General features: G+C 53.6%; 1 protein-coding gene across 1 annotated transcript; it reads left to right on the plus strand.

Annotated features, from left to right (window-relative positions):
• The first annotated feature begins 4927 nt into the window (after nt 1-4927).
• LOC142436366 (transcription factor COE4-like) lies at nt 4928-14740 on the plus strand. The gene is made up of 12 exons (XM_075540065.1): nt 4928-4941; nt 6177-6258; nt 6993-7110; nt 7235-7368; nt 7470-7596; nt 9635-9723; nt 9875-9940; nt 10039-10216; nt 10308-10496; nt 12988-13185; nt 13612-13687; nt 13901-14740. The coding sequence occupies exons 1-11, from the start codon at nt 4928-4930 to the stop codon at nt 13680-13682; spliced, it is 1266 nt and encodes a 421-aa protein (XP_075396180.1). The 3' UTR covers nt 13683-13687; nt 13901-14740.
• Nucleotides 14741-18056: the final 3316 nt, after the last annotated feature.

Here is an 18056-nt window from a genome sequence, read left to right on the forward strand (position 1 = left end):
CAAATACAGATCTCTTCCAGTCAGTTGGCCAAGTAGCTGTCTTCCAAATTTCTTGGCATGCATTGAGTGAGCGCTTTACCAGCTTGTTGAGACATTTCATTTGGTATTCCGTCAATTCCTGGAGACTTGTTTTGGGGAATGCTTTCGGTGCAGCTTGGACTTCCTCTCAGTGCCATTGGTTCTTGATCATACAGGACCTCTTGAAATGGTTGTATGCCGACCATTTATTTTCAGTACAGTGACTGTATTCTTTCCACCTTCTTTTGATGCTTCACTCAATATTTTGCCAATAGTCTCAATATTGCAACTCAAGGCATGAATTTTTTCTTGAATTCTTTCAGCTTACAGTGTGCTGAATGTGTTCTTCCTTCTTAATTTCCTAGCTCTAGGTCTTTGCACATTTCATTGCAATATTTTACTTTGTCTTCTCAAGCTGCCCTTTGAAATTTTCTGTTCAGTTCTTTGACTTTATCACGTTTTCCCATTTTAGCTACTCTACAATTAAGACCAAGTGTCAGAGTCTCTTCTGACATCCTCTTTGATCTTTCCTGTCTTTTTAATGACCTGCTTTCTTCATGAATGATGTTCTTGGTGTTCTTCACAGCACATCAGGTTCTGTCCTTAGTGTTCTATCACCACAAGCAGTGTTGTACAATTGCTACCACAATCAGTCTAATTTTTTTTCTTTCTTTTGGAACTCCTTGATATCAGTTCCCCTTTATCTCCTTATCTGTTTATTTGTTTCTATATCTTACACATTCAATGTATCCATTCACTTACAATTCTGTTGTTCAATCCCATCGAATGGGGTTTTACAGTCATCAATGCTATCGCCCCCCCCCTTCCTGGACCCTTAGGGAACAGTTACTCCTGTTATTGTTTCTGAAGGGTTATCGATCTTAGCTTTCATACATACAGCGATATTAACTATGCAAATGAACCTGTGTAAATCTAACAATTGATGAAGTAAAACAAATAAAATCCATAAAAGTAAGGGGAGGAAATGTTAAAAACTAGAGGGTAGTTACGTGGTTCATCAGTGCCATACAGCACCCTGGATTTGTCATCCCTTCCATGTGGCCCTTTTGGGAGGGATTGTCCAATTACCTAATAGATGGGTTTTGGGTCAACACTACATCCACACCCCTTCACACCAATTTGGTTGCTTGTTTTTGAACTTCTGATACCTTTTCCTGTTGACACCTCATGATCACACAGGCTGGTGTGCTTCGTCCATGTGGACTTTATTACTTCCCTGCTAGAAGGCTACTTGTTTAACTACAAGCCTTTAAGACCCCAGATGCTATATCTTTAAATAGCCAGGCACCGTCAGCTTTGTTCAACACATTTACTTATGCAAATATTTTGTCTTCAGCGATTGTGTCAGGAAGGTGAGCATCATACAATCCTGGCCTGGTTTTAGCTGCTGATATTGAGCATCTCTATTGGTCGCTTCCCACAGATATAGTCAATTGGCTTTTGGTAGTCCATCTGGGGAAGTCCATGTTTAGAGTTGCCTTTTGTGTTGTTGAGAAAAGGTATTTGCTATGAACAAGTCATTAGTCTTGCAAAATTCTATCATGTGATCTCCAGGTTCATTTCTATCACCAAGTCCCTATTTTCCAACTACTGTTCCTTCTTCTTTGTTTCCAACTTTTGCATTCCATTCACCAATAATGATCAATGCATCTTGATTGCATGCTTGATCAATTTCAGACGGAAGACGTTGGTAAAATCCTTCGAGTGCTTCATCACTCCCTTTGGTAGTTGGTTCGTAAATTTGAATAAAAGTAGTGTTGATTGGATTTGCTTATATGGGGATAAATATTCCCCTATCCCAGACTTCATGATAGATCTTGAAATTTCCTTTTGGATGATAAATGCAGTGCCGTTCTTGATTGTTTCAGTCCCAGTAGAGTAAGCCATATGATTTTCTGATTCAAAATTGTCACTGCCAGTCCATCTCAGCTCACGAATGCCTAGAATTGTCACTGCCAGTCCATCTCAGCTAACGAATGCCTAGAATTGTCACTACCAGTCCATCTCAGCTCACGAATGCCTAGAATCAATCTTTATGCTTTCCATTTAATTTTTGACAAATTCCATTTTTCCTAGATTCATAGTCCATACATTCCAAGTATTAACCAATGTTGGCCGCTATGTTTTCCCATTATTTGGGGTCAAACCCTGTCAGCAAGTGAAGGTCCTGAAGGTTTTGCTCCCGTAGGCCTGAATCTATCCACAGCATTGTGATCAACTCTACTTTGAGAAGGCAGCTCTTCCTCACTGATCTTTTGAGTGCCTTCCAACCCGAAGGGCTCATCTTCTGGCCCTGTATCTGGCAATGTTCATTTGCTACTTATTAAGTTTTCAGTGTGTGACATTGTTTCACTGCTATCCAGAAGGTTCTCAGTGGTGAATCCCTCTGAAGTGGACAGCCTAGTCTGTTCTTAGTCTGGAAACTCTGTTGCTTTGGGTTTATTGGTATTTGAAATACCGGTGACATAGTCCCAGAGTCACAGCAACATACATGACACCACAGCATGACAAACCTACAGACAAGTGGTGGGAGCAACAGCCTAGGGAAGGGACAATGAAGGGGCTCCTCTGGCACAAGGCCTAAAGCCTTGGGGGGTCTGCAGTAAAGGATGTCCCTTAAGGTCACCCAGGGAGGCACCTCCACAGGCTCTCCATTCATGAACAAGGGCAGATCACAGGGACAAAGAACTTTACCCAGGCCACATAGTGAGTCAGCTCACATTTCCAGCCCATCCATAGACCCTACCTCTTGACTCTGGAAGAGGACGGTGAGTAGCAGGCACATGTGTGCATGTCAGAGAAGTGTGTGTCATATCTTTGGGGCCTTCCCATGCTTTTTGCATCATCAGTGGGATTCAAGAGTTAGCATGAGTCCTCTTAAGGACAAGGACCATGTCCTCTCCTGGCCTCTGCCCTCCTCCTAGCTCCCTGTAAAGGCCTGAGGACATGAATGCTGAACTTAAATGAACCAGTCTGTACCATGTGTGTGATTAGGGTATCTACACTGGGGGGCTTCCAAAAGTTGATGGAAAAATTCCATGATCTTTTCATCCCACTGTTACAGCTCCCTGACGCAATATGTCATATACTGTGGGACATGTGTGAGGTGGCTACTGTAGGTGTAGGGATGTCCTGTAGTGGTGACAAGAACATTTGCATGCAAGTGATTACTGCAGCCTATGACAAGAGATAACTGGATGCTACACTGTATGGGTACACTGTATGGGTACATACATATGGGTGACCTATAGGGTACCTGTACCATGGTGACCCCTCTTTGGGGCCACATGAGTAGCCTGTGTGTGAGAGTCACCTGTAGGAGTTTATGGGGTATCTGAATTATGTGAGTGCTCTGTTTGGGGCCTCCTGCTGCGTGTGCCTCAGAATGTCTAAACTCTGTGAACATATTTCTAGAAGTTTCTACTATAGATAAAAATGGATGTGGCTGTGATATCTCTGTGGAATGGGAAATAAAGGGGATTCCCAGAGACGAACAGGAAGATGACAGGTGCTGAGGGGTCAGCAGTGTGGACAAAAGTAAGGACCCGGGGGTGGTGTGACTGCTCCCAGCTCCCAGTAAGCAACTGCCCTCTTCAGACATATCTCTGCCCTAGGGGTGGTGCCCACTCCTCCCAGCTCTTGAGGGAGGGGGTCTCCTCTCAGAGGAAGGGGCTTTCTGAGTCTGTGCAGATCTTCCTCTGAAATTGAATCTCACTTTTGCAAACTTAAGTCAAACAGGCATTTATGTTTGGGGTCTAAAGGAGCAGCAGGCGAGATGGTGAAAGGCAGATGCTGCCTGGAAGAGCTTACCCGGTGGCCAGGAGGCTGTGCCACATGGCAGGACACACGGACCACTGTAGCCTCACCCTCAACAGTTTGCTGAGGGGCACCTCTCTGAAGGCTCACGGAGTCAAATGAGGGCCGGGGCAGGTACTGCTGGTATCCTGCATTTGCTAACTGCATATACAGCAGCCAGCATGTTGCCACGGTTACCTTGTTACCTTGTTGCTGGGTGGTGGGGCCAAGGCCATGCCAGCCAGCTAACTGCCTGAAAATGCTTGATTTATTCTAAAAAGCAGCCTTAGCACTTTGCTGTAACTTCTCATATGGTGTGTTTTTTCCAAATTACTCTCTGGGAAAAAGATACTCACTGTGTATCTATCTATCTATCTGTCTGTCTGTCTGTCTGTCTGTCTGTCTATCTGTAAGGTGGGTCTGGCAGGTACCCTGTGCATAGTGAGTGCAAGCACTGGGTGAGTCACTTCTTTGCTATGAGAATAATGAGTAGAATATGTGTGAGGGAGATCTGCATCCATGACAGGGGTCCGCCATGGAAACGGGGTCTGCTCTGGGCGAGGAGGTTTTGCTGTGTGAAGGGGAATCTGCTCTGTGAGGCGATCTGCTTGTGTTTGGGGGAATGTTCTGTGAGTCAGCAGGATGTGTCAGGGGGATCATTTACTCCAGGGGTTCTCAACCTGTGGGTCGAGACCCCTTTGGGGGTCAAATGACCCTTTCACAGGGGCTGCCCGATTCATAACAGTAGCAAAATGGCAGTATTTAAGTAGCAATGAAAATAATGTTATGGTTGGAGGTCACCACAACATGAGGAACTGTATTAAAGGGTGGCGGCATTAGGAAAGTGGAGAACCACTGATTCTCTATGGAGGGGCTCGGCTGCATGGCAGGGGGGTCCTATTGTGGAGGGAAGGGATCTGCTAAGTGGGAAGGAATCTGCTGTAGGGGAGATCTGTTCTGGGAAGGTGTCCCTATGGGAGAAGACTGCTCCCAGGCAGGGGTCTGCATGTTTGCCAGGGTCATCACAGACACCCCGAGAGGGGGCATTTGGGGGACACTGCTCCGCACTGCTTCTGTGCTGTGTATGACGGGCATGGACACCTTGTGGTGAGTGGGCCACATGTGTGTTGCATATACTGTGTGCACAGTACAGATTGCGTGTGCCCGTGGGAAGGGAAGATCCTGAGTGTGGTGGGTATCCTCAGGTGACGGGTATATTTTGCTGTGGGCATATATTTGTGAGCTGGCTGCTAACCACAAGGTCAGCAGTTGAAACCCAAGAGTTACTCCATGGGAGAAAGATGAGGCTATTTGCTCTGGTAAAGATTTCCCATCCCAGAAATCCCAGGAGTCGGGACTGACTGACTGTGGCAGTGAGTAGTATATGAGGCATATGTGGTATATATAACATCTACCTTGTGCTGAGTACGGATCGTAGATATGGCCTGTGACGAGAGCCTCCTTGCACACCGCAGATTCCATTCCCACCATTGTGTGGGTGTGGGGTATATGTGAGAAGGATAGGCTAGGCCAGATGTGCTGTATGTGTGGTAGGTATATACCATGTGGAGTGTATGTGTGTATGTGTGTGTATGATGTAAAGTTACCACAGACATGTTATGTTTGTGATAACTTTACGTTGGGCATATGGTGTACACCTTACCTGTGATAAGTATATAGTGTCTTGGGTATAATTGACAAGTAATAGAGGGTCAGCAGAAAAAGAGGAAGACTCTCAAAGAGATGGATTGACCCAGTGGCCACCATGGCGGGCTCAAACCTAGGAATAATTGAGAGGATGGTTCTGGACCGGTCAGTGTACGTTCTCTTGTATATAGGGCGACTGTGAGTTGGTACTCAAAGATGCTTAACAACAAATAGCACGCAGAGTATACACAAAGTGCATGGTCTTTTGATGACTGCACATCATGCACGTGTGGAGATCTCAGCAGTGCGAGCCCACCAGCCACTCTGCAGGAGGAAGATGAGGTTATCTGCTCCCATAAAGATGTACAGCCTCTGAAAGCCTATGCAGACAGGGCCACTCTGCGTCCCCAGCGACCCACCCGAGGTAGGATGGGTATACACTTTGTGGTTCCAAGTGAGCACCATGTAGTGACGTCCTCCGCGTGTGAGGGGTCTAGTCTACTCCACGTGTGTTGTGTGTGGGCACACTGCGGCTTTGCAGCTTGTGATGGAAATATGGGGGCTGGTGCCTGTCTGGGAGATGCCCTCCTGGGAGGGGCCCTGGCAGGGAGCAGTGGAATCTCCATCTGTTTCCAGAACCACCCCACCCCAGACACCACCCCAGACCCTTGAGGGCACTGACCAAACTTTTTCAGGTTCTTCCTCAAGTTCTTCCTCAAGTGCAACCAGAACTGCCTAAAGAATGCGGGGAATCCCCGAGACATGCGCCGCTTCCAGGTGGGCCGGGGAGAGACCTCCCACTGCAGACCTGCCCTTGGGCGGGGGGCGGTGGCCAGGGAGGGAGGGAAGGGTGTGAGGGCAGAGCTCGGCCCAGGCCTGAGCTGAGGGGCCTGGGGCCTGCTGGGGGTGGGGCGGTTCCTTCTCAACTTCTGCTGGCTGCCAGGGGAGGCTTCATTAGAGTCCCACTTAAGAAGATGCTAATTGTGACATTTTTACATGATTAACGACCCGGGTAATTTGCATAGCGTGAAGCAGAGAGCAGCTGCCCTTAGCACATCCCCAACCTGCACACCCCTCCTAGTGCAGGGGGAAGGGGGAGAGGAGGCAGCCCCAGTCTCCTCCCCAGAACTGGGTGGGGGCTTCAGCTGAAGGCCCCCCGCCCCCCCCTGCCCACTCTGGCTCTCCCCATCCAGCCCCTAGCCCTTCACTCTCAGTTGTCGAAAGCTCTGCTTCTGCCCCTTGGATGCAACCCAGGAAGCTGGGCGAGCAAAAAGAATAGTCCTCTTTTGACCCAAAGAGTAAGAGAGACCCCACACACACACACCCCTCCACCCCCGTCTCTTGGTGAGTACTCCAGAGGGCATTTCTCTAGGCAGTCTGAGGGTGATGCCTCACCCAGGACCTAGCTCCCGTCCCACCCTCTCAGGGCGGCCAGTCTCCCCATCCTATCCGGCCACTGAGTTCCTGCTTCCAGCCCCAGTCCTGCAGCCTGGCCTCGGCTCTCCCCGCAGGTCGTGGTGTCCACGACGGTGAGTGTGGACGGACACGTGCTGGCGGTGTCCGACAACATGTTTGTGCACAACAACTCCAAGCACGGCCGCAGGGCGCGCCGCCTGGACCCCTCCGAAGGTCAGGATCTTGGGCCTAGCCCCGCCCTGTGCCCACCCCGCCCCATCTCCCGCCAGCACCTGGCCTGCCTCCCTCCACCCCCATCCGTCCCGACCCCTGACCGGGCTCTTTTCCTGCCTCCCAGCTGCCACCCCCTGCATCAAGGCAATCAGCCCCGGGGAGGGCTGGACCACGGGCGGCGCTACCGTCATTGTCATCGGTGACAACTTCTTCGATGGGCTGCAGGTCGTGTTCGGGAACGTGCTAGTCTGGAGCGAGGTGGGCCACCCCGCCAGGCTCCCTCCTTCGGGGCGGGATGGGACTAAGCCCGCCTCTGTCTGCCGGGGCTGGCACCCACAGGTCTCTCTTACCCCCTCCAGCTCATCACGCCCCACGCCATCCGGGTGCAGACGCCCCCGAGGCACATCCCCGGGGTGGTGGAGGTGACTCTCTCCTACAAGTCCAAGCAGTTTTGCAAAGGAGCCCCGGGCCGCTTTGTCTACACAGGTGAGGAGTTCGGAGCAGGAGGGGAGGGTGGCCTAGGGTCTGCGGAGGGAGTCCCACCCCCTGGGCTCAGCGGAGGGAGCCAGCCCCACCCACCTGCCCAATTCTCGGCAGGGCCACGCCCCCGGGCGGCCGCTGCACGCGTGCGCACACGCAGGCGGACCTTCTCTTCTGGATTTCTACACGCTTTGCTCCCGGGCCGCAGGCGGTTCTGCTTTCTGACCCGCAGAACGTGGGAGCCTGGCCCTGTCTCCACACTTTCTGTGCTTCCAGCCTTCTCACTCCACCCCCACCTCTGCGGAGTATTTGTTTCACAGCTGCCGGAAGGAAAGGGCTCAAGGCGCCACAAGCCTTCCCTGGACCTCTTGGTTTCCTAGGCACCCAGAGGGGTTGGTCTGTCTGTCTGTCTGTCCTCTGTCTCTCTCTCTCTCTCACAGACACACACACAGACACACATTTTGCACGACTCCAGGGCGAGTTACAGAATATGAGACAGGTGTGAGAGACACGCCCTGGAGGTGGCAGCGGAGAATGCCATCCCCAACAGATGCTCACCGATCCTGGACACCCGAAGGCGTGGGTGTGGGAGGGAAGCAGGGCGTGGGGGGGTGGCAGTCAGAGACAGCAGCCTGATGTTAGGAAATATGAAACCCAGCCTCCACAAGCCTGAGACCAGAGCAGACCTCTCTGACCTGAATTACTGTCGAAGGTCCCAGACAGGGTGGAGAGAGAGAGAGGAGAGAGAGAGAGAGAGAGAGAGAGAGAGAGAGAGAGAGAGAGAGAGAGAGAGAGAGAGAGAGAGAGAGAGAGAGAGAACAAAATCAAAATTCACAGGATAAGACCAGACTTACAGGTCTGATAGAGACTTGTGGAATACATCCCCCTACCCCCATCAGACTAGGACCCTTAGACACCTCCAAATTTAGAACTAGATCCGCCCCAGACAGCCAAACCACAGACAGGTCTATAAGTTGACATCACACCGGTGAGGAATATTGCCCTAGAACATTCGACTCGACAAGATCAAATGGGCAACACTAGCCCCAAAGCAAACTTCGGAGAGTTGGGCAACAGGAACCAGTATGGAAGCGGGAGAGTCCTGACACCCTGAGGGCGTACGACTCCTGTCATGGCCCAAGCTATGCATAAATTGATTAACGGGAAACAAATCTGCTTTGTAAACTTGCACCTAAGCCACAATAAATATTCACGCACGCTAGGTAAAGGTGAGGAAGAAGGACTCTCTAGAGAAGAGGGGAGGGGTACATTCAAAGATGCGGAAGTGAGGGGCCACCCAGGAGACGCACTAAATCTGGAGTTGGAGCCGGGGTCGCTAGAGCCCGGAGGCTGGTGGGCTAAGTCCCGACAGGTTGAGGAGGAGGAGAGCTTTACCTCTCCCTGCGACGCAGGCAAGCCTCAGCCCATCAGACTCTAAGAGGAGGCACCTGGCCCGAAATAAATGGAGGCGACTGTTGAACTTTTTCTTTCCCTCTCTGTCTCCTTGTCATGGTGAATACTGTCAATACTCCTGGTAAGACGAGATGCAAATAAGACTCCTTATCTACCTCTGCCCTGGGAAGTGGAAAAGCTAATACGTATAGGACTCAATTCCGACTCACAGCGGCCTTAGGGCCTGTATAGGTAGGGTTTCCGGACCATGCGTCTTCTCGGCGCGCACAACTTCATCTTCCGCAGAGCGGCCGAAAAGGCCTGGTGGCTGGCAGCCTAACGCACTGGATTCTCTATATGTAGATCGGTTTCCTCTTTTCTGATCACCAACGGAGCCTGTGGTTAGAAACGTGCGAGCAGCACGCGCCTGGCACTGTGTATTCACTGAACGAATACTCCAACTGAGGAGCTGGGGAAACTCCAAAACCCAGCCCGCCCATGCACCCTGAGGCAGTTCTGGGGGGGCTGGGGGTGGTGTGGGCGGCGCATGCAGCCAGGCAGGCTCTGGGACTAGTTGCTGGCGTGTTTTGCGCCATGTCCCCGCCTTGGGGGTGGAGTGGGGGTGTCCTGCCAACGCTGCCCCTCTCCCCAGCCCTGAATGAGCCCACCATTGACTACGGATTCCAGAGGCTACAGAAAGTCATTCCCAGGCACCCCGGAGACCCCGAAAGGCTGCCCAAGGTACTCGGAGGGGCGCAGCCGGGAGGAGGTGAGGCGGCGCGGGAGCGGGGACGGGCAGGTGTCGGGTGGAGAGGGAGAGCGAAGAGGCTTCCGACCTTCTGCCTCCCCCTGGGGCTGCCCCTCCGTTGCGCTGTGTCCTCCCTGCCCTCAGGAAGTACTGCTGAAGCGGGCGGCCGACTTGGCGGAGGCGCTGTACGGAGTGCCCAGCAGTAACCAGGTAGGGCTCCCTGGGCCGCCGGTTCGCGGCTCCCGGCAGCTGCGACTCTCCCCGCGAGCGGGCCCTCCCGGGTCCTTACGCTGACCTTGTCTTTGCAGGAGCTGCTTCTGAAGCGCGCCGCCGACGTGGCCGAGGCTCTGTACAGCGCCCCGCGGGCGCCCGCCCCGCTCGGCCCGCTGGCCCCGAGCCACCCGCACCCCGCCGTCGTGGGCATCAACGCCTTCAGCAGCCCGCTGGCCATCGCCGTTGGGGACGCCACGCCGGGGCCTGAGCCGGGTGCGTCCCGCCGCCCCTGCCCGCCGGCTCTGGGCGCCCCCACGGCCCCTTCCCTGCCAGCACGGCTCCGCTGACGGCCGTTCTCCCGCAGGCTACGCGCGCAGCTGCAGCAGCGCGTCCCCACACGGGTTCGCGCCCAGCCCCAGCTCGCAGCAAAGCGGCTACGGCGGCTGCCTCGGGGCTGGCCTCGGCGGCTACGGGGCACCGGGCGTGGCCGGCCTTGGCGTACCCGGGTCCCCTAGCTTCCTCAATGGCTCCACGGCCACCTCGCCCTTCGCCAGTGAGTGCCTTCCGCCCGCGCGGGTTGGGGAGTCGGGCCCGGGTTGGGGGGGGAAGCAGAATGGAGCGCATTCTTGGTCCCGCAACCCATCCCGACTGGGTGGCCTTCCAGGCCTGTCCCAAAGGACCTGGATAGTGCCCCGGGGCATAAGCCCAGCCCTTCTCCTAGTGTGCAGGTGACCTCTCCCTCCCTCACCTTGGGGCATCTGCCCTCCCTCCGGCCATCCTTGGGCTGCGCCCTCTGGGGCCAGAGCCGTTTCCGTACCTTTGGCCCTGTTGGCTGACCCTAGTCCGGAACCCCGCGTCTAGCCCTCCCCGCCTCCAGAAACAGTCTTTATTCACGGGGGCCAGCAGGCACCCGGCTGACCGCCCCCCACTCCACCCCCTCTCCCCACCTCCTCCACATCTTCCCAAGCCTGAGCTTTGGGTGGAGGCTGGTGACCCCTGCCGGAAGTCCCTGGGAGCGCAGTTTAAGAGCTGCCGGCTTCCACCCTTTGCCACCCGCACGTCCTCCCTGCACCCCACCCCACCCCGCTCCCCGCCCCAGCCTTGGTTAGGCACTTTGAGCATCCCAACGAGGAAGTGTGTGGCCATCAGCTAGTTACTGTGTTTTTGAGCCACCGCTTTCCTAGGTGTGTGCTCCACTCAGATGCATCACCCCTCCCCGCAGCAAAGGATGCCGACAATCCAGGAAGTGCAGGGTTGCCTCTTTGACTTTGACAGCTCTCCATAGGGCTCTCCATAGGGCTCAGAACTGGGCTTTTATGCTTTTGGTGAGCCTCTCTTTCCCACACAGAATTTTAAAACCGTGTGTTAACCAAGTCAGGACTTACAGTGCACCAACTCTGTGTGAAGTGCTGGGCTGCCAGGGTTAAGGGGGGATCCGGGGCAGCACAAGAGTCTGGCAAGGGAGGAGGCAGCTCCTTCATGCCAGGGTGGAGAGATCTTGCCACCTGCTTGTCTTCCTGAGTCTGTGGTGCTGCTTCAGATTTGAGCCTGGCTCTCTTCTCCTGGCCCGGAGCCAACTTATGGGTCCCAAAGCCTTAGGTTAGGGCATGGCCCCTTGCTCCAGTTGGACCTCACTGCTCCCTTCTTCCTTTCAGTACACCCAAAACCCCTCTCTGGGTGCCCTTACATCCAGGGCCCTCCTCAGGGCAGAGAAGCTGAAGTCTTTTTAGACTACAGTCTAGAGCATCAGCACACACACACACACAGAGTGAAGAAGACACTGTTTCAGCATCACAGGACCTGGCCCCCCTACACAGCAGGTGCTCTGGACGCTCCCAGGGGTCAGTCCCACTTTGGGAAAATGGCTTGACTAGTGCCCTCGTGACGCAGTGGAGTATATGTTGGGCTGCTGACCACAAGGTCGGCGGTTTGAGCCAAACCAGCTGCTCCTTGGGAGAAAGATAAGGCTTTCTCCTCCCGGTACAGGGTTACCGTCTCAGAAACCCACAGGGACAGTTTTACTCTGTTCTTCAGAGCATGGGAGTCGGAATGGACTTGATGGCAGTGAGTTTGGTTTAAGTCCTGTGTGCAGTGTTGTCCCCCTGCCCCCCAAGTTTCCATCAGCATTTCAGCTGCCAGTGTTTCCCTGGGGTGACATCTAGAACCATCCCAGCCAGAGACCATGGAGCTGTCCACTTGAACTTCCCTTCAGTCTTCTGCTTTGGCGACCAGCACCCATGCCACTCAGCCCTGAGCTCTCCAAGCCCCTTTGGTCCTCTGGCCTGGGCCTTCTGCACTGACCCTCAATGCCTAGCACACTTCCAGCTTCAAAGTGGGGCTGGAAGCCCTCCTTCAGCCTAGAGAGATGCAGCATATTTTCCAGTTTTGATATCAAGCTTTCCAGGGGGCGGCACTAGGCAGTGAATTTCAGGCCCTCTCCCCCTAGCCTGGGTGATGTCCTGGTGTCAATCTATGAGGCTGAGAGTATTTGCTGTTAGAAGCTAGACTGTGTCAGGATGGAGGAGTATTCTGTTACCAAAGACAGCTCCCCCAGCTTTCCTCCAGGAAGTTCCACGCTAATACTCACCACGTTGATGGAGTCATGATACGTAGTGACCCTATAGGCCAGGATAGAACTGCCCCTGTGGGTTTCTGAGACTGTTTAGAAAGCTCCATCTTTCTCTTGAGTGAGGGGCAGCTGGTGGATTTGAACTGCTGATCTAGATTTGAATGGCTCTGATGTGAACTGTTATACTCAAAGCATAGTCTACGTATGTCCAGGGAACCTCAAGTGTTTGATTTTGTTCAGCCTTTTGGTTTCACTTCATTTTTACCTGGACTGTACCTGTCACTTTTAAGTCTGGAACAGGTTTCTAGAATCCCCCTCTCAGGATCCCAGAAGCTCCAGGCCTGCCTCCAGACCCTGCCCTGACCTGGTCGCCCACACCAGGGTCTAACCACGCTGCTCACTCTGGTGCTGTCTCCCTGTTGTGTCTCCCACCACCTTCCCTGCTGCGCCTGTCCCTCTCTGCCCCGCCCCGGAGTCATGCCCTCTAGCCCCCCGCTGGCCGCTGCCTCCTCCATGTCCCTCCCGGCCGCTGCCCCTACTGCCAGCGTCTTCTCCTTCTCGCCTGTCAACATGATCTCCGCTGTCAAACAGAGGAGCGCCTTCGCCCCTGTGCTGCGCCCACCTGGCTCCCCGCCCCAGGCCTGCCCCAGAGCCCACGGAGACGGACTTGCAGGCAAGTGACCCATACTGCCCTATTGCAGTGCCCAGAGGGAAGACCCTGAAGGGAGCAGTCGGGCTCAGGAAAGGATGGAGATAGAGCACCATACCTCCCTGTGCTCATGCTGATTGATCAGTTCTCCCAGGAGAGTGGGCACAGAGCAAGAGCCTTGTGGGGGTCCAAGGGAGGCCCCATCTAGACACCACATCCTTGAGTCTCACAGTTTAGCTTGGGGTGGTCACCAAGCCACTAGCTGGGCAATCAATTGACCACTTGACCAGAAGAGCAAGGGAAGCAGTGCCTGTGAACTTGGAGCTGAGCCTCCTAAGAGAACTGGTGTGTGTGTGTGTGTGTGTGTGTGTGTGTGTGTGTGTGTACGTGTGCAAGGTTGGCCCCAGGGCTGGGGTGGCTTTACTGCTTCTCTCTCCTTGGTTACCGCAGACCAGTCTTTTGAGGACTCTGACAAGTTCCACTCACAAGCCCGGGGACTTCAGGGCCTGGCGTACTCCTAATCATGGTATGCCTGTGACTCAGTCTTGCCCCTCCCTTGGCCCTGGGATGAGCTCTCCACCCAAAGACCCTAGCAGGGATGGCAGTTGGGGGTCCAGGTGTTCCCTCTCCAGGACCCCAGATCCAAGCCACCCAGCCCATTGCCAGATGGAACAAAGCGACTTCCTGTCCCCGTTGTGGCCAGCCTCCCCCCAGGGCCTCCTCTCCCTCTCCCCAACAGATCTGCAGAAGTTGCCTCCAGCGAGCCTGGACTGGATTCACGGATTCACACCCAGGTCCTGGATGGCAGCACAGACAGATGCAGGGCCAGGACTGCAAGCTGACCTCAACCCTCAGGCGTGAACTGGAGAGGCCTTCCTCCCAGGCCAAAGCCCGCCGGCCTCACAGGCTTCTCTCGCCTCCCTTTCTCTGGGCTGGTTGGAAGCCCTGCACTGTGCTGATGCTCTAGGCAGGAGAGCATCCTGGAGGAGGGGCTGGGATGCTGGGCCCCCCCTCACTGGGTCGGTTTCTCTGGAAGAGATGGAGCTCATCCAGACCAGGGTCATCGGTAAGGGGAGCGTGGAATGGCACAGCTCAGGGAGAGGTGGCCTAGGAAGGTCCTGCTCATATCTGACCCATTTCCGTAGTCCCAGCATCCCAACTTCTCTCCGGGGCTTAGGGTGGTTCCCAGTAGCCTCAGGAGGCCTGCCCAGGCTCCTATGGAGCTTCCCAAGGCCGCCCGACTTGGGCTGCCCTGACTCTGAGACCTGTGTGTCCCATCATGGCTTCCAGGGTGGGTGCTTTGGACCTGGAGGGTGCAGAAGGCGGCGTGTCAGAGCCCCGGATGTTGGGTCTTTATTCACCGATGGATGGCTCCTGGATGCTGCTCGCGTGCGCATGCACACACACACACACACACACACACACACACGGACTCTGTTGGGATGGCAGAGGTCAAGTTGACCCCCAGGTGGCCTCGTGCTCTGCTCTTCAGAGTTTGGAGAAATCGGAACAATAAACAGATGCAGGTGGCCACTCTGCTTCTCGTGCCTGCTTCCTTGGTGCTGGACTGTGTTGGAACAGTTCCGCTGCTCTTACAGGGGCCCCCTCCAAACTGGGTCTGCTGGGAAGAGCCTTGGGGGCACCCCTTTCAACTGAGCAGCTCTTCTCTGCCCTGTGTCTGTTTTGGGGTATGACAAGGACAGGAGCCAGGCGTGGCCTTGAATCCCTAGGTCCTTGGGAGCACACTCTGGCCACTAAGGAGGCTGAGTGCCCCAGCTGCCTGGCAGGCCAAAGTGAGGGGCTAGTGTCAAAGGATGCTGCTTAGAATCCAACAGATCAAAATGAACACCTTAGCTAGTTGCACAGAGGCCCAGAAGTAGGACTGGGCCCAGAGTCACCTGTGGGGCTTCATCTGGCAGCGTGCACCATTTGGGGCTAATTATTCTAAGCCATCTCTTGACCACTTTGTTCTCCTCGGGTCTAGGCACCTCCTAGCTGTGTTACTTCAGGGTTTGGAAGAAGGGGTGGTAAAGTGGCAAGGTTCTCAGGCCCATTCCCCCTTCTTGCAATGAGTCCCAGTCACATGCCCACCCCCTGAAATGTACCTCTGAAATGTACCCCACCCCCTGAAATGAGTCCCAGTCACATCCCCACCCCCTGAAATGCACCCCCAAAGTTTGGCTTTCTGACCTGGAAGCCACTTGTCAGATGACCCACCCACTCCACTCAGCTAGGGCAAGGGTGAGCAAACTTTTGAGATGGAAGAGCCAGTCCTGTGTCTCACAACAATTTAAAAGACATTCGAGAGCCATAAATAGGTTTTTACAAACAAATGAAGGCACTAATCTGAATAATGTCCTCTAATTTTGTTCAGTTGAACTTCAGCGCCACACATACATGCGGGAAGAGCCTCATACGGCTCGTGAGCTACAGTTTGCTGTGTGGGGAGCCGGGTAGCGTAGTGGCCTTTCGATCTGATCCGAATGGTCAGCAGTTCGAAACCAGCAGCAGCTCCACAGGGGGAAGACTGAATTTTCCACTTTGGTGAACAGTTACAGTCCCATAACCCACAGGGACTCACGGCAGGGAGACCGGTGACCCTCCTCAGGCCTGTGCTCTCCTCTGCCTGGCTCTGGCCTTTGGATCCCTGTCCTTCCCTGACCCATGCGTCCATGTCCTGAAACTGTGAACAGCCCACCTGCCGAAGCATGCCCTGGCCTTCAGAGGTGCTCTTGACCAACACCTGAGACTCCTCGGGGCCCCACGACAGGGTGCCTTCACCTGGGTTGTCTAGAGAAGCAAAACTGGTGACACGTAGAGCTATCAATGTGAAGGAGAGTTTTGTTCCTTGGATATGGCTTGGCCCATTGCAGGGGATGGGCTGGCAAGTCCCAGACCCGAGGATCAGGCAGCAAGCTGGAGACCTCTGCTGCCTCGGTCGCGAAGCCAAAACCTGCAGGGAGAGAGGAAGCCAGAGGACTTCGTTTGTTTGCTTTTTAATAATAGTCTGTTGTGTTTCCAGGGGAAACTGACACAGCAAATGGGCCCTGTTCCGACTATGTCTGAGCAAATTGCTCAGCAGCGTCAGTTCCATGTTACTCAGGGCGCCAACCTCCTTGTTGATGGCAGCCTGGTGGTTCCATTTCCAGTAGTCCAGTTTCCCAGCGCCTTGTCTTCTCAGCGTTGCTTTAGAGTGACTGTTGACCATTTGGTCTCATACCGATTTTAAATTGTTTTATGGGCATGAAATTCACACCTCATACAATTCAACCATTCGGTGATACTAGGAAGAGTTGTGCGCCCATCACCACAACCGATTTGAGAAGACTCTTTTCCTGTACCCATTGTTATTGGCTCCCCATTTCCCTCCCACCTCCCTGCACAATTCATCCTGTTACTGTCTCTGTATTTACCTCATACATGTGTTTTTCATAAGGAGTGCTATACTTACGGGGAGCCTTTATGTGGTGTGCCAGTCTGTTGTTTTGCTAAAAGGTCACCTCAAGGGGGAGTTTGGGTTCAAGGTTGAAAGACTCTCAGGGTGATAGTCACTGACTGTCCTCTAGCCATAGTGGGTCCAGTTAGTCGACATTTTCAGAGTCTGTATTCTGTTCTGCATTTTTCTCATGTTATAACAGGGTCTGGAAGGAGCCCTGGTGGCATAGTGAGTTAAGTGTTGGGCTGCCCACCGTAGGGCTGGTGGTTCAAATCCACCAGCTGCTTTATGGGGGAACAATGAGGTTGGCTGCTCCTGTCAAAGCTTTACAGCCTCGAAATCCGAGGGAGCAGCTCTGCTCTGTCCTGTAGGGTTGCTATGAGTCCGACTCAACCGTGGCAGTGAGTTTACCAGGGTCCATGGACTTGATCAGAACAGTAGGTAATGGTCGTCGGGCACCATCTAATTCTTCTGGTCTCAGGTAGGTGAGGGTATGACTTGTGCAGACTAATTTTTTTCTCTCTGAGACATTGGTTTCCTTCTTTCTCCATTGCTTCTGATGAATGGAAGCCAATTGTTGACTCTTAGATGGCAACCCACAAGCTTTTAAAACCCCCAGCTGTGGCTCACTAAACGTGGGTGCAGAACATGAAGCTTTTCTTTTTTTTTTTAGTTCAAGAATCGTTTGTTAGTGAACTTTTTCTTTTTCATAGCATGAATGTTGTAAACTATACAGTGCCAGCTGCCCCCTGTCACAGAGGTCCCGCGTTTTCCAACCCAGAAAACCAATGGCACGGAGTATTTGTGTCCGGAAAGTCCTCGTAGCTGTAACCTATAAGCATGCTCACACGTGTCAGGATGTATAGATATTTATCTGCGCACACATATGTACTCATCTGTGCTTACCTATCCTTATGCCTTCACACACTCATAGATGACCACACACTTGTTATGTAATTACCGCTGCTGTTCATCCCAGACTTACGTCCCGAGAACTGGAGTTCAGGTGATGGGAAGAGTGTAGGGCTGAGAGCGAGCGAGCCTGGCCAGCACATCTATTAATATGCTCGAGAACCTCAGCCTAGCCAAGTTGCCTCATAGCGTTCACCATCACGCAGGGATAGCCTTCTGGGGAGCCGGCCTGACTCACGGTGCGCTCCCGGCCCCCTCCCTACTTTCTTCTTCCAACCTGCCGTACCAAGAGCTGCTCCATTCATTCAGGCTCCAAGGAGCTCCCACTGGCCAGGGCCCTTCGAGTCTGAACATTTGTAGGACTCTATGCTGAGTATAGGAAGGCATCGTCGTGGGACTGGGTGAAAGATGGGGCCTTGTACTTCTGTAAAGAGTTACAGTTTCAGAAACCCACAGCGGAGACTTCCACCCTGCCCTGTAGTGTCGCCATGTGTTGGAATTGACTCGATGTCGTTGCGGTGTTTGTTTGTTTGTTTGTTTGTTTGTT

Source organism: Tenrec ecaudatus, unplaced genomic scaffold (genome assembly GCF_050624435.1).
Source record: "Tenrec ecaudatus isolate mTenEca1 unplaced genomic scaffold, mTenEca1.hap1 Scaffold_2374, whole genome shotgun sequence".
NCBI lineage: Eukaryota > Metazoa > Chordata > Mammalia > Afrosoricida > Tenrecidae > Tenrec > Tenrec ecaudatus.